General features: G+C 45.2%; 1 protein-coding gene across 1 annotated transcript in view; it reads right to left on the bottom strand.

Annotated features, from left to right (window-relative positions):
- The window catches only part of LOC115082139 (vomeronasal type-2 receptor 26-like), an 81,526-nt gene extending 66,740 nt beyond the window's left edge, over positions 1-14,786 (bottom strand). The window contains exons 1-6 of the mRNA XM_029586397.1: positions 14,502-14,786; positions 12,429-12,501; positions 11,179-11,262; positions 9,891-10,021; positions 8,894-9,240; positions 7,053-7,188 (exon numbers count right to left, since the gene is read on the bottom strand). Of these exons, the coding sequence (XP_029442257.1) occupies positions 7,053-7,188; positions 8,894-9,240; positions 9,891-10,021; positions 11,179-11,262; positions 12,429-12,501; positions 14,502-14,786 (1,056 nt within the window). The remainder of the gene's footprint in view (positions 1-7,052; positions 7,189-8,893; positions 9,241-9,890; positions 10,022-11,178; positions 11,263-12,428; positions 12,502-14,501) is intronic.
- Between the last annotated feature and the right edge of the window lie 2,030 nt (positions 14,787-16,816).

The raw sequence follows: 16,816 nt of genomic DNA, 5'->3' as shown, positions 1-16,816 counted from the left end.
ATTATCTCTAATTATCTAGAATGATATCCCTCTACTCTCCCTCTCTGATGTTGTAGAATATAAACTCATTTTTCTAAAACCCTGTAATTTAGTAAACTAAGGGGTTGAATTTATTTTAATATTATAAACTTGCTGGTGCGTACAATATTTGCTTATTTATTTCACATATATGTATTGTTCTATATCTTATATTGAATTTTTTTACATTTCTTTACAGGGCAAGAAGAGGCAGCCACAACCACCAGTGCCACTGCCAGTGCTGTAGAAAGAATGGAGGCAGCCACAGCCGGGCCCAGCAGCACCAGCACCAGCAGCACCACTGCTGCTTTACTCCCTGCAGGATCTCCTCCAAGCTGTGTATGCACTGCACATGCACAGTTTGGCATGCTGAAGGAAATCCTGCAGGGAGTAAACAGCCTCAGGGCTAATTTTGATACTCATTCCAAGGATGTGGAGAGGAAGCTGTCAGCCATGGAGGAGGCCATTCAGGAGCTGAGGGCACAGGTATCTCTTCCTCACGAGATGCCTCGTGAGGAGGAGATGCCAGTGCCCTCTGCTCCAGAGCAGGATCCTCCTCCCGGGTTGCCATCCTCCTCTCCACATCCTTGAGTAATGAGTATCAAAATTAGCCCTGAGTGGGGTGCTAAACCCATAATTGTTTTTTATATTATTATTTTGTCATTTGAAAGTTATATTTTTATAACAATATTATTTATTTTCGCTATATTTTTGTAGTTAATAAAATGTTTTTAATTTGAGAAATATTAGTGGACTCAATTATTAAAATTATTATAAATTGGGATTTATGTGTGCTTATCAAGAGATTTTCTAACATGCACACAGCAATAAAATTACCAGTGTTATCAATTAGTCTTTCAGTTTCCAGTCCATCTGCAACTCATCAAGATCAGCCTCAGCTTCCCCCAATTCCCCCAGACCCCAACCTAGTCAGTATTTCACTTTTAAGACTTATACGATCACTTACTCCAGATAAAGAGCGAGAGTAAATATTAAGTAAGCTGCCAATTCTACACATATACAGTAAATCTCTTACAAAATTGCGACTGACATACATAAATGTTGGCCTCCACTTGGGAACACCTGGACCATCCCTTTTTTTCACACGTGTAGATTTATTCATGTTGTACTATATAAACAAGTATATGCTATTTACACACGTAAATGCTGTTTTTTATTAATGCAACTTGAAAATTCAGCTTAACATGTATCTGCTCAGCAGGGAGAAATATTTAAATCTCAGCCAGAGAAAGCCTTTGAATACTGACCACAGGGAGGTTAAGTAACTCATGACACATAGGGGCGGATTTTAAAACCCCTGCGCGCGTAAATCCTCCCGGATTTACGTGCGCAGGGCCCTGGCGCGCCTATTTTGCATAGGCCGCCGGCGCGCGCAGAGCCCTGGGATGCGCGTAAGTCCCGGGGCTTCGGTAAAGGGGCGTGTCGGGGGCGTGTCGGAATGACCCGCCGTTTCGGGGGCGTGACGCAGCGTTTTGGGGGCGGCGACGCGGGCGTGGTTTTGGCCCAGGGGCGTTCCGAAGGCATGGCCGCGGCCTCCGGACCAGCCCTCGGGACCGGAACACGGAGCGGGGCAGCCGGCCGGCACGCGCTGATTTACGTCTGCTTTTCGCAGGCGTAAATTATGAAACAAAGGTAAGGGGGGGGGTTTAGATAGGGTCGGGGGGTGGGTTAGGTAGGGGAAGGAAGGGGAAGGTGGGGAGTGGGCGAAGGAAAGTTCCCTCCTAGGCCGCTCCGAAATCGGAGCGGCCTCAGAGGGAACAGGCAGCGTGCGCTGGGCTCGGCGAACAAAAGTATGCGATCGCGCAATTTTTAAAAATCTACTCAATAATGGAGATGGTTTTGATTTAGGCACTAACTTAGGTGGTCAGGCTTTATTTCTAGAGAGTGAGACAAATTGGTCCCTATAAACCAGGGTTTCCCAAATAACCACTCGCCGGATTTTATGCATGATGTAAATTTGCATATACTGAGTCCCCATGATATGCAAATGTATCTCATGCATATTCTTTGTGGATATTCTGAAAATCCAACTGGCTGTGGAATCCCCAAGATCGATTTGGTAAGCTGAGCTGTAAACTGTCTCAGCCTGAAAAATAAACCATGCCCCTTTCACAGTATGATACACATTAAATGCTTAGAGACTATGGTGCTTTAACTGCCTGTTTTCTAACAGCTGCTAAAATACTAGCACACAGTTGATAGACACAAACTTAGGTTTCTTTCTTGCATATACAAAGTCCTTATTCATCAAGCTGACAAGATAGATGATAACAGCAGACACCTGAGGTGAAGAGACAGGGGCAGTTCTATCATGAGGCAGTGCTACTGCTGAATGCTCCATCCTGCTGCGCCCCCAAACGACCTTGCATCCCCATCCTAGGCAAGAGACTCACTCCTCCTCCCAGTCACAGCGAATTTTCGCATGCTCAAGCAGCGGAAGGTTCATTTTGATGAAAACCAATTCCTCTACTAAGTCTGGATTCAAACGTGCACGGTGTGGACTCACAATGTTCCCTGTTAATGAAAATACTCTTTCACTTTGCACACTGGTGGGTGGGCAGGAAAGAAAGTGTTGTACTACTATGGTAAGATTAGGCCACATTGAAGCTTTTTCTTCCCAATATCTCAGGGGATCTGACTCCATGCTCTGAACTGGCTCAGAGAGAAAATTCTTCACATGAATTTCTGAAACCTTCTCTTGCAGGTATTGCTGCTGGTTAGCAGCACCACCAGTCACAATTCTGCCAAGTCTTGCTCTTGCTTTTGAAATAGCACCAATTTGATGAAATTTGGGAGGAGAATGGGGTGTCATCATGAGAGGGGAGCAGCTGGTGGAACTGGAAGCAGTTGAGCAGGATGGAGTGGGAGGAGTTGAAATCTTTTCAACCATTTTAATCAACTTATGTTTCCAGTATTCAAGAGTATTACACTTGAAAGCAAAATTGCCTTTCACACGTGGGTCACACATAGCAGCTAACATATAGCTATCCCTTTCCATTAGAGGTTTCAACCTTTTCAGTACTTGCTCTTTTAAGCATTTCACAAGCTGCAACACTTCCTTCGACAAATCTGTCTGATGCAGAAATTCCTCTAATACCTGGTCCAGATCATATATTACAGGGATGATATCACCTAAACTGGCCGTAGCTGCACTCAGTTCATCAGTATATTCTTTGAAAGGCTTGAGGACATACACCATCTGTGCAATGTTTGTCCAGTCCTGACATCCAAGTGGATTTTCCAATCCAATTTCTGATTCCATTGCCAAATCATGCAGAGGTGTCTGTTGTTCAGACAACCTCTCCAACATAAGATAAGTGGAATTCCATCTGGTAGGCACATCTTGAACAAGGTTATGCAATGGTGCCCTAACTGCTATTTGTTTTTTTCTGAGTTCCTTCCCACTTTTCACACTGCGATTGAAATGCCCAGCTATTTTACGACACTTTTCAATCAACCGCTTCAGGGCTTGACTAGTACCAGCACCTTGCACTTCCTTGCCACTCAGCACCAAAGCATCCCTCACTACCAGGTGCAGTGTATGTGCAAAGCATCGGATGACTTTGAATCCACCATCATCCAGAGCCTTAATCATATTGGCACCATTGTCAGTAATAACATATCCATTTAAACATTCCATATCACTGCTTCTAAGTAGCCCTTCCCATCCTTCCATCATCCCCTGAATTGTCTGTAAGATATTTTCAGAAGTATGTCTCTTGTCTACAGTGGCGTAGCCATGGATGGGCCTGGGTGGGCAGGTGCCCACCCAACTTAGACCCAGGCCCACCCAACTGGCACCGGAACTGCAAGGCTGTCGCGGGATCCCATCCCCGCGACAGCGAACAAGAGAACCCACGCCTCGCGCGCCATCACGGCACACATGGGGAAGCGCTGCTGCGGCCGTATGGCCAACCGGTCTTCCTGTTCGGGGGGGGGGGGGGAGCGAAAGCGCCACGCGCAGCTTTCGCTTCCTCCCCCCAATGCAGGAAGATCAGCTGCCTCTCCTGCTGCCACCCGTTCTCCTCCTGTTTGGGGGTGGGGGAGCGGAAGCGCCGAGCACAGCTTCTGCTATCTCCCCCAAAGCAGGAAGATCAGCTGCCTCTCCTGCTGCCACCGGCTTCCTGCTATCTTCGGGCGTCGGGCCGTATGGTCCGCCGATCTTCCTGCTTAGGGGGGGAGGGAGGAAGCGGACGTTGTGCGCTGCGCTTCCGCTACCCCCCCCCCCCCCCGACAGGAAGTTCGGACGCCCGAAGATAGCAGGAGTCCGGTGGCAGCAGGAGAGGCAGCTGATCTTCCTGCTCTGGGGGAGAAAGCGGAAGCTGTGCACGTGCTTGAATGTGTATGTGTGGATGAGAATGGGAGTGTGTGTGGGTGAAAACTGGAGCCTGGGTGTGTATGTGGGTGCGAATGGAAGCTTGAATATGTGGGTGAATGGGAGCTCGAATGTGTGTATGTGTGGTTGAGAATGGGAGCCTGGGTTTGTAGGTGGGTGAGAATGGGAGCTTGAATGTGTGTATATATGGGTGAGAATGAGAGCCTGGGTTTGTGTGGGTGGGGTGAGAATGGAAGCTTGAATATGTGGATAAGAATGGGTGCTTGAATGTGTGTATGTGTGGGTGAGAATAGGACCTTAAATGTGTATATGTATGGATGAGAATGGGAGCTTGAATATGTGTGGGTGAGACTGGGAGCATGGGTGTGTGGGTGAGACTGGGAGCATGGGTGTGTGGGTGAGAATGGGTGCCTGGATGTGCGTCTGTGTGTGCATAAGAATATAAGCCTGGGGAGGGGTGAGAACTTGTATGTGTGTCTGCAGAGAATGTGAGCTGGGGAGGGGGGGGAGAGCAAGTGAGAGTGACAGCTTGAGTGTGTGAGAGGGAGTCTGTGAGAGAAAGCGTGTATGTGTGTGTGTGTGGAAGGGAAGAAGACAGTAATAGAAGAAAGACACTGAAAAGGAATTAGGAAATGAGCTATAAGGGAAAAAATGGGAAAAAGAGACCAGGACCAACTGATTAGAAAAATACAAAGATCAGACAACAAAGGTAAAAATATATATCTATATTTTGAGATGTTAGCAATTTAAATATAAGCAACACAACCGCTCTCTCAAAATTTATGGACAGGTAGGAGCCGTGTATAAAATCGTAATAATAAGAAGGCTAAAGTACCACAAATCACCGTGAATTATGTTTGTATCATTAAGTAAACCTCATACTTAGGCGTAGATGTGAATGCTATGCTGCATAACGCATTATTTATCAGTAAAAAAACAACTAGTAGACCTGCATGCCTACAGCCCACCCATGTTAACCTTGTGCCCACCCAAAAAATCAATTCTGGCTACGCCACTGTGTGAAATATGTGGGGAGGCGAAACGCATCGCGACTCCCCACGTATTAAACAGATTTCTGTTTTATTTGGCCTAAATAAAAATTTAAACCCCCCCACCCTCCTGACCCCCCAAGACTTACCAAAACTCCCTGGTGGTCCAGCGATGGGATCCGGGAACTCACTCACACCCTCGGTGCTAGTTTCATCAAGGTGCCGATAGCCTTTGTCACAGGGGCTACCGGTGCCATTGGTCAGCCCCTGTCACATGGCCATCGGCGCCATCTTATGCTCCTACCATGTAACAGGGGCTGACCAATGGCACCGGTAGCCCCTGTGACATAGTATGGGCAAAGGCTATCGGCGCCATTTTGAGTCCTGGCATCGGACGGCAGGTCGCTCCAGGACCCCCGTTGGACCCACAGGGACTTTTGGCCAGCTTGGGGGGGCCTCCTGACCCCCACAAGCTTGCCAAAAGACTTGCCAAAAGTCCAGCAGGGGTCCGGGAGCGACCTCCTTGCACGCCGGCCGTCTCATGCCAATACTCAAAATGGCGCTGATCGCCTTTGCCCTCACTATGACACACATAGTGAGGGCAAAGGCGATCGGCGCCATTTTGAGACTCAAAATCGCCGTCCGATGCCAATACTCAAAATGGCGCCGATCGCCTTTGCCCTCACTATGACGGCGATCGGCGCCATTTTGAGACTCAAAATCGCCGTCCTATGCCAATACTCAAAATGGCACCGATCGCCGTCATAGTGAGGGCAAAGGCGATCGGCGCCATTTTGATTATTGGCATCGGACGGCGATTTTGAGTCTCAAAATGGCGCCGATCGCCTAGGGCAAAGGCGATCGGCGCCATTTTGAGACTCAAAAAAGGAGGTTGCTCCCAGACCCCCGCTGGACTTTTGGCAAGTCTTGTGGGGGTCAGGAGGCCCCCCCCAAGCTGGCCAAAAGTCCCTGTGGGTCCAACGGGGGTCCCAGAGCGACCTGCTGTCAGATGCCAGGACTCAAAATGGCGCCGATAGCCTTTGCCCATACCATGTCACAGGGGCTACCGGTGCCATTGCCCAGCCCCTGTCACATGGTAGGAGCACAAGATGGCGCCGATGACCATGTGACAGGGGCTGACCAATGGCATCGGTAGCCCCTGTGACAAAGGCTATCGGCACCATGATGAAACTAGCACCGAGGGTGTGAGTGAGTTCCCGGACCCCACCGCTGGACCACCAGGGAGTTTTGGTAAGTCTTGGGGGGGTCAGGAGGGTGGGGGGTTGTAGTTAATTTTAATTTTAGCTGGGACACTAATTTAACTCGCCGTAGAAACGTATTTACAAATCGACATCTTATGGAATTCTCCATACTTCCGCATGAAACGGAATTGACCCCCCACAAATACGTATCACGTATGCAACGAAAACTTTTTGGCTGCACATCCCTACCCTGCGTGATCTAATAGCTTTTTAACAAATAAGCTTTTGCTGCTATTTGAAGGTCCAGCTAAAATACACGGAAAGGGGTGCCTCCAGCGCATATCCACTACTTCAATATCCATAGGGCAGCGAGTTAAATCCCTCTTTTATCACCCTTTTATCGTATACAACCCTTTGCGTTTTCATAAATAGGGCAGTCTCTATCGACAAGGTCTTTGTGCTTCTTATGATGCCAGACTGTTGTACCTGTATCTTTTTAGAATTCTTGTCCACATTATCAGTTTTATAGTCAAAGGCGAGATCTTTCAAATTAGTGAAATTGATCTTTTTACAGTTTTCTACATGTAGCGTAATCCCTTTCACTTTCATACAGGTTTTTCCGCTTGACAGATACAAGCAGATACAAATTCTGTGATATGCTCATCTGCAAATATCTCACTCGTCAACTGGCCTAAATAATCTCCCAAAGGGGGGTCACTATCACCCTCACGACTCACAAATATAACAACGTCTGTATCGTGGAACAGACAATGTTCTTGCAAACTGTCAAGTAGGTTGTACAGTTCTAGACGAGCATAAGCAGTTGTGAAACAGGCATTGAAGATGTCTGTATTACCTGACAACATGCTGCGGTCTTTTGAGTGCTTCTATGTCACACAGGCTGTTTCATCATCAATAAACTCGCATGATGAAACCTCATGTTCGGGTGAAAACAAATACTTATACAAATCATCAGGATCTCTCACCATACTTGTTTCCGGTAGGTTTGTTCTTTGGCCAAACTTCCCCCACAAAGAGTTTAAGGAAAGTTTAGCAATTTGGCACTTTGCGGGGTTTATACTAATCTGTTCTGTTCTTAAAACTACACCTTCTTTTTTGTGAAAATCAGATATATACATGTTTTGTTTTTCTACATCGGTACACCACTGAGGGTAACCAGAGGCCTCCTGTTTTTGATGGAGATGCATTTTTATGTATTCAGAAAACAGACTGTCAGATTTATGTTCAAAATGCCATATTTCACATATTTCAGCAACCACATACCCTTTTGCAACAGCCATATCCATCTCCACAGTGCACCAAGTCCCTAAAGGGCTCTCTCCTCATTCAAGTGGGTGCACATTTCTTGTAGACTGTTGTCAGCACATGTATGACACAGCGGGAACATGAGCTTACTACCCATACGGACTGATATACAGGAAAAAGATTTTTCCTGGTGGTTACACTTTGGCTTTAACAAACCCAAAATAGTCTGAGAGGGGGCCAAAACTGTCATAAATGATTTGCAAGTGGCCTGATGGATATTCCTTGGTTTTATTGACAAATGGGTATAGACTGGTAAAATCATAGAAATATATTTTTTCACCAGGCCTGGCTTTATAGTACAAGCAAACAGCATTGGTTCTACCACCAAAAAGGGCATCTCTCGGTACTAATGGCTGCGGTAGGTCAGATATTTTCTTTCATCATTCTTTTCCATTTATGTACCCACAAGCTTATGACCTTAAACAGTCTTCTTTTCAGGAAATCTGCTTTGATTTGTATTTTGTTATTGAGAAAATGTTGTAGCCATTAAAGTGTTCTGGTCTTTATCATTGTAACAGCTCGGACAACCATGGAAAAAACAGCCATTAAATTCAAAAGCTGTTTGTACCCCATCAATAAGTGCATAACCATCAAGAAAATAGGGACCTACCTGCTTTTCACCCCCTTTTAAAGCATGGGTGATCTGTATTTGCTCTGCAGCCTCTGTATACATCAGCCACTGGATAGAGGATGTTGAACGTCTCTTTGTGTGCCTGTGATAGTTGTCTGGAGGGCCGAGTGCCACGGTCTTGGATTCTAAAAACATAAACCTGTATATAGCCATGCACACAGATGCCAGTGTTATATATTGGAAGGGATCTATACATCGTTTCACAGTTTTAGATCCGCCACCCTGCTCTGCAACTGCCTCTCTCTCTTTCATTGCCATGATTTCAAATCTTTATAAGATATACGCCTGCCTCAGAATGTTCACATCCTGCTGGCAATAATAGGCGAGCTCCTTTTGAAAATAAAAGGTGTTATATTGATTGTCCCTGTACCACTTTAAAAATTCCTCTCTTTCTCCAGGCATCATATTCCCATCTCCATAGTACTCAACACCAGGCGTAGGTCCCACATAATTTTGATTAGCCATGGTATTAAACAAATGTGGGGAATAACCCTTACAGTCTTGAAACCCCATGGATTGTAGAAGCTTTTTAAGCTTCATGGGCAGGAAATTTAAAGAGTCTTTAAAACGTATACCCAGGGATTCGATCATGATTTGTAAGAGCTTAGCATCCTGAGCTAACAAGCGTACTTCCATCTTTTCCTTTAGCAGCTCTCTAACTACAAAATAGCCATCATAGCTTTTAGAATTATGTGCTATGAAGGTGTATCCTTTGAACTTTTTGTCACAAAAAATCTTAACAAACTCAGAAATACTCTCAAGACGTTTGAACTCCCAGTTTCTTGTGCTGTTTAAATCTGTTGCATATATATAATTGGGAACATGAAAGCCAGTTTCCTGCATATATTCACAATCATAAAATATATATTTTTCAGATATTTGTGCTTGATCAATAGGAGGCATAAAACACAAATGCTTGTCGCCAGTGGCCAAGGATTCAGAGCACAGCTTATATTGTCTGCCCATGCTTTTATGCCTCTTGTCCACATATGCTTCACATTTTTCACACAGTATTTTAAACAAGCACTCAACATCTTTTTTTAAAGCCAGAACTGTGTATGCCTTTCTAAACACTCTTTAGAATGGCAATACAGTCTCATTTAGGACATTTCTGTTGTGTACCAACATTGTCTATACATGTTGCTGTTAAGCAGAGATGGTACCATAATGTGCAATTATGATCGCGGCTATATGGCTTCTGGAAAAATTTACAGAGGTTTCGCTCACCATAGAACTTTTTTACATCTAAGATTCCATAAAAAATGGTCATCATGTAGCAACATAAAAACAGTTTTATAGAATTCAGGTCTTTCATTTGTCTTAAAGCAACCCCATTCTTTTGTATAAAGCACAACTCTTATGTTTACCACTAAATGTTGTTCAAATGTTGATACATCATCTAGCATGACCTTTTTATGGACAGACCCTAGCTCTGCATGCAGGTTTTTAGCACAGTCTAACAGCTCGGCATCTGAGGGCTTTATTGGTGACATAAGGGCTGCAAGCATAGAGCATTACCTATGTTATTCAATTCTATTAAATGTCTTCTCTTTTTATGCATGATTTGGCTATATAGAATAGACCTATGAAGAGTAGCCTAGTGGTTAGAGCAGTGGGCTATGAACCAGGAGACCAGGGCTTGAGTCCCCCTGTCACTCCCTGTGACCTTGGTCACAATGGAGGGTAAAGTGACTTGCCCAAGGTCACTCCTTGTGACCTTGGGCAAGTCACTTTACCCTCCATTGTCTCAGGTACAAACTAAGATTATAAGCCCTCTGGGGATAGGGAAATACCTACAGTACCTGAATGTAAAAAAAGTGAGAAAAGCAGAATATAAATAAATATAGCGTTAGACCTTAAAACCCTTCGTGCTCCTCTTCCTCTATTCCATATAACAAGAACAACAGTATGCAATGTCTTACCTCTCTATAACTCTGCATGAGTTAACTAACTTGATCTAAGAAATCATCAGCATTCAGATACTGAGGGTTTAACTTTCCTGAATACAAAGAATTATGAAAACCCCTAGAATGTAAATACACCTGAACATAATCATCAAATGAAACTCTGTTGCTTATTTCATTTAGAACATGCTGTATGCCTTGCCTCACAATGTCTTACACATGTTTGAATGAGGTTTTTCGCTCTATATTAATAAAACAAAATTCCTCTGAATAAAGTACATCATTACATTTTTCTAAATCACGGCTCAAATTGCACAAAATTAACTGGTTCATTTTCTGCAGATGCATTTTCAAAGGGGCCTGATATACAATTATTTACCAACCCCCCTGAAACATTGTCATTAGTACAATTATCTAAGGTCATACTTTCACATTCTTTCTCTACTGTGTCTCTGTGCGCTGGTCCGCTGTCTCTGAAGTTCTCACTGTCTTTTCATTCGGAAACAGACCCTTTTGTAGCATTTTCACAGTCTAAAAATTAAAAAAAAAACCAAAAAACTGGGGGTCATACCTTTTATTAATTTTATAATATTTTAAGAAGAATTTTGGAAAACTATAACAGTATAAATTCTTACTATTTTGTTTATCTCTTGGTTTTTGATATGGTCTTTTGTCAGATTTCTTTGGCATTTTCACAGCTGAGAACTAATTGGAGGTCTGATTGTATAGATAAAAAAAAATGCTTCTTTACCTTCATTCAGTTCCCCCTCTGTTAAGATGTCGCTGTCTATTCTTTTTCTTTTGGAAATAGGTTCTTTTGCATCACTTTCACATTCTAAAAATTAAAAATATAAAACATATGGGGTTCAACATGCCGATGGCCCGATAAAAAAACAACCCACCCGACCCTTTAAAAATGACCCCTTAGCTTCCCCCACCTCCCGATCCCCCCAAAACATACCTGGTGGTATAGTGGTGGTCCCGGGAGCGATCTCCCGTTCTCAGGCCATCGGCTGCCACTCATAAAGGTGGCGCCGATGGCCCTTTGCCGTTACCATATGACAGGGTATCCGTGCCATTGGCCGGCCCCTGTCACATGGTAGGAGCACTGGCTGGCTGGAGCCATCTTTAAAGATGGCTGCCGCCTTCATAAAGATGGCCACCGCCATCTTTAAAGATGGCCACCGCCGTCGTAAAGATGGCCTCCGCCATCTTTAAAGATGGCGCCGGCCATCCAGTGCTCCTACCATGTGACAGGAGCCGGCCAATGGCACGGATACCCTGTCATATGGTAAGGGCAAAGGGCCATCGGCACCATCTTTATGAGTGGCAGCCGACGGCCTGAGAACCGGAGATCACTCCCGGGACCACCACTAGACCACCAGGTATGTTTTGGGGGGCTCAGGAGAGTGGGGGAAGCTAAGTGGTCATTTTTAAAGGGTCGGGTGGATTTTTTTTTATCGGGCCAACGGCGCCATTTTTGAGTGGCAGCCAAAATAGCGCCGATGGCCCGAGAGTGGGAGATCGGTCCCCGTGCCCCCACTGGACCACCAGGTAATCGTAAAAAGTTTTGGGGGGGTTCGGGAGGGTGGGGGAAGGTAAGGGGTTAATTTTAAAGGGTCGGGCCTCACTACAAAAAAAATAACGATGTGAATTGGAACCAATTCCGATTCACATCACCCACATCACCCACGATCAGATTTTTTCCCCCCTCTAGCCGAACCCGATCGTTAAAATGATCGGGCACACGATTCACATCTCTAATTATCAATCTCTTTAGATCTGAAGACATTTCACAAAACTACAGTCTGTTGAACCTTCTGTGATTTAATGGTTCCCAGTCATTGTTTCTCCCTGATTAGATTAACCATTTACAGATCTTGAGTCCAGACAATGTTCCCCACACCTATGTTATTACAATGTCCACCCCCCCCCCCCTTTTGTTCATGAAAGGCAGTATGTTATTATTGTCTCTTTAGGTCTTGGAAGTATTTTACAAACTGTAGACAGATGAGCTATTCAATGCTTTAATGATCACCCCTCTGTTTATTCCTTCATCCCCCCAGACAACAATCTTAAAAAATATTGTGTATTGTAACACAAAACTGACTGCTCAAACTGGCATGTGTTGAACAACTTTATTGTCTACAGCAGCCCCACCATCCCCTTATGACAAAGGTCTTTCTCTGGCTTGTCCTCCAGGCCTCTTGTTTTTTCCTCCAAAGATTACAGATTATACATTGTCTCACTCTGATTAGATTAATCATTTACAGATCTTGAGTCCAGACAGCTTCCCCCACACTTAGGTCATTGCAATTTTCATTCCTTAGTTAATGAAATGGTTGCTGTATCAAAAATGTTACAGTCTGTGCATTGTTATCAATGAGAGTTAATAAACCATAAGCAATACTTCCTATTCTTGTTTTGTGTGTTTGTTTGTGGGGGGGGGGAGTGGGGGTACACCCCTTTGTAGCCCCTAAAAAATCTTCCATAGTGCTATATCACAATTGACACATTTTGATAATTCAGATATTTGTTTATTAGTTGTTTTTATATTTTTTTTTTATTAACTAATTTATACACATGGCAAAATTTATTAAATATCACATAGTATTTCATGTTCAATACACACTTCTGAAAATACAGTCAAGAAAAACATTACTAGCAAACATTGGTTGTTTTATTATGCTTTTTTAAAAAAGGACTGGTGCTTTCTCCCAGAGATGATGACATTTATATATTTCATCATTAACATCTCATCTGTAGGTCTAAGCATACTGTTTAGTTTTTCTACAGGATTTAGAGCACTTTTCACACTGGGGTAGATTTTAGAAGAAGCGCGATCAGCCTACTTTTGCTTGCGCATCAGACTCAAGCAAAAGTACGCTGGATTTTAGTAGATACGCGCGGAGCCGCGCGTATCCACTAAAATCCTGGATCGGCGCGCGCAAGGCTATCGATTTTGTATAGCCTGCGCGCGCCGAGCCGCACTGCCTCCCCCCGTTCCCTCCAAGGCCGCTCCGAAATCGGAGCGGCCTCGGAGGGAACTTTCCTTTGCCCTCCCCTCACCTTACCCTCCCTTCCCCTACCTAACCCACCCACCCGGCCCTGTCTACACCCCCCCCTTACCTTTGTCGGGGGATTTACGCCTCCCGGAGGGAGACGTAAATCCCCGCGCGCCAGCGGGCCTGCTGCGCGCCGGGCTGCGACCTGGGGGCGGGTACGGAGGGCGCGGACACGCCCCCGGGCCGTAGCCACGCCCCCGTACCCGCCCCCAAAACGCTGCCGACACGCCCCCGGAACGCCGCGACGACCGGGCCCGCCCCCCGACACGCCCCCGACACGCCCCCCTCCGAGAACCCCGGGACTTACGCGAGTCCCGGGGCTCTGCGCGCGCCGGGAGGCCTATGTAAAATAGGCTTCCCGGCGCGCAGGGCCCTGCTCGCGTAAATCCGCCCGGTTTTGGGCGGATTTACGCGAGCAGGGCTCTGAAAATCCGCCCCACTATGTATAAGGTAAATGATCACATTCAAATCATCATTGTTTAGACTTAATACACCTCTGTTATATGCTGCTAATACAATAAGATTCAAAACAAGTTCTAGGCACAACCTGGTACAAACGATCCTTAATTTTTCCTGGGTATCAAAGGCTGTCCAATAAACACAACTATGGCCGGCCTGACTCAGTTCATCAATGAGACAGCCATTGCAGTTATCATAGCGAATGCCAGCCAAAAACTTTGTAAGAATGCTGTATACAGCCATCCTTATGATTGATCTAAATGTCATTTTTCGAAAAAGGCCATGTACCGGCGGGGGTTTTGAAATCCTATACACCCTCACCAGCTGAAATCGTGTGCATCTTCAGTGGTTCTTTGATGTTTTGGGCAAACACAGCACAAACAGGTCATGTTGCTATCTAGTATGTCCCCATATTCTTCTGTTTGTGAAGATCCATCATTTTTCTATAAACGTAATGTAAACATTAAAAACCTCTTCTAAACAAGGTATCTATTACAGATAGCTCCCAACCCCCTAAAATATGTAATTACAATGAAAGAGATTTTCTTACCTTACATTCATGCTTTTCCAGCAAATAATCTGCTTCAGCGGCTTGCTGCAGTTTTATATCTGCAGAGTCCATTGCATTTTCATTGACAAAGGCTGGATCTTGCGAATCAAGAAGCTTTTGTCCTAATAAAATTTCATCAAATTCTGTCTTTGTCATTTCATCTGCGCGTCTCTTCCTGCAAGAGTACAATTTGTGCTCTGGTGTATCAACTTCTATTTCAACATCTTTCAGAAGGCCTCTCTGCTTATGGCACCTCGTTATTTTTGGCTGCTGCTCGCTTTCCATTTCCAGACATCCATTATTTTATATTCAGGATCACAAAGCTAAAGCTTTTCACAAAATGCTACAGTCCTTCTGTCTGGACATTATGTTCCATTGAGACCTCTATCATGTGCTTCTACATCCGGTCGTGCAAGTTTGGGCATACCCATGCAAATTACATTGCATGCAGCTCATCAGCTTTTGTTTCTTTTAAAATGTATCTTAGCAGGTTTGTGTAGTAAATAAGCATCTTGATCTGTAAGCCAATCAGCCACTTGTTTTTTGGTCACTGTCTGAATACATGTTTTAGCAGCCTGAAAAAGAGGATTTATACCAGCAAAACTACCTACAGGACCTGGTTCATGATAAATTTTATTTAAGATCTGCTCTTGCATGGCTTTTTTGTATGGCTGTAAACACAGAGGCCTGTTTTTAAAAGAAAATTAAATCCTTGTTTTATTCACTTTTGAAGTCCCACAACTTCCAACTCCCAACGCCATGCTATTAATTATCCTCTGCTCAAATTTCACTCTGCCAGGTTAGGGGCCATTGGGGCATGCGTATCTACAGTGAGGGGAGGAGGGAAGGGGGGAGATTCTCCCTGGTTTTGTGTACAGAATGAGAGAGAGCTTCCTGCCACCTCACAGCTAATAACTTTTAAAACAGAGGGGCTAGAAAGAAAAAGCATGCTTCCAGCTCTGTCAACATTAAAAGGCAACAGGGACATTTCCGCTGATGTTCTAGGGCCGCATTTTTTTTGGGGGGGGGGGGAGGTTGGGTTTTGTATTGTACTTCTGATGAGATCATCAAAAACATCCAGAGTCCATTAATTCTGTCATTGTTGTACTTCCTGTAAGATCATCAAAAATAGCTAGTCCATTAATTCTGTCATCATTAAAAAGTGACAGGGGGAGATCACGTGATGCAGTAAGGGAATCAGACATGAGATTTCCCTTCTCGGCCTCTCCGCCTCCATCCTAGCCCATCCGAGGCATCCCATCTCGATTTGAATTGGATTACCTAAAGCATTATCATCGTGTGACCTCCAAAATACAAATATTTTGCAATATGACGTCCCGAGCTGCGAAAAAAGACAAGGACAAAGAGAAGGCCCGACCACTTGAACAGGCCCTGGATGAGGAGACCACCATTCTGGAGGCCCCTCTGACAGTGGCGCTCGCAGAGATCAAATCAGCAGTCCGGGAGGCCTTAGGGCCTGAATTGCTAGCTATTTCTACTCAGCTCACAGAACTGACCACCTCTATAACTGGGTTTGAGTCCCGATTCACCGCGATTGAGCAACGTGTATCGGATGTTCAGGACAGCCATGCTAACACCAGAAGAGAGCTAGACGCCTTGAAAGCCACAGTGGATAAGCAAGCAGACCGCTTGGAAGAATTAGAGAACCGGTCCTGACGATCAAACTTACAGTTTGTTGGCTTGCCAGAGAGCGTGGCTGAAAGGGACCTGGCAACCTTCTTGGAGGACTGGCTGCCCCGAGCGCTGGAGATTTCCCGGGTTCATGGGCTGTTGAGGATTGAAAGGGCCCATCATTTAGGCCCTTAACATGCTGAAGAAGTGCGGCCTTGGGTCACGATTGCAAAAATTTTAAACTTCCAACACAAGTTGGCAATCCTGTGGGCTGTGCACACTGGAACAGGCCTTGTACATGAAAATCAAAAAGTTTTGGTTTTCCAAGATTTTTCGGGCGGGCTCAGCCAGCAGCGCAGGGCAATGGCGCCATAATGCAACCGCCTCTACACATTGAAGATTCGGGCTGACACTAGTCTATCCAGCGCGCATACGGGTCCCTACCTCGAATGGCACGCGCTGGCTTAATAATCCCGAAGAAGCCCGGTAATACTTGGCCTCCATTGAAAATTCAGCTCCGGAGATAGCGGGAGCTTCTGGTCAGTGATCCGCGCAGCTACCCATGCTGCGTGCGGCGGGCCGGTAAGATCAGCCAACGCTAGTTTATGGAGGCTGGCTTGGTTGTTGCATAACATCTTACCTTGCAGCGTTTGTTTTCAGCCGAGCCCCTCCGGTGCTGAGCC

The sequence above is a fragment of the Rhinatrema bivittatum genome, unplaced genomic scaffold, assembly GCF_901001135.1.
Source record: "Rhinatrema bivittatum unplaced genomic scaffold, aRhiBiv1.1, whole genome shotgun sequence".
NCBI lineage: Eukaryota > Metazoa > Chordata > Amphibia > Gymnophiona > Rhinatrematidae > Rhinatrema > Rhinatrema bivittatum.
This window is presented reverse-complemented; position numbering and strand designations above follow the sequence as displayed.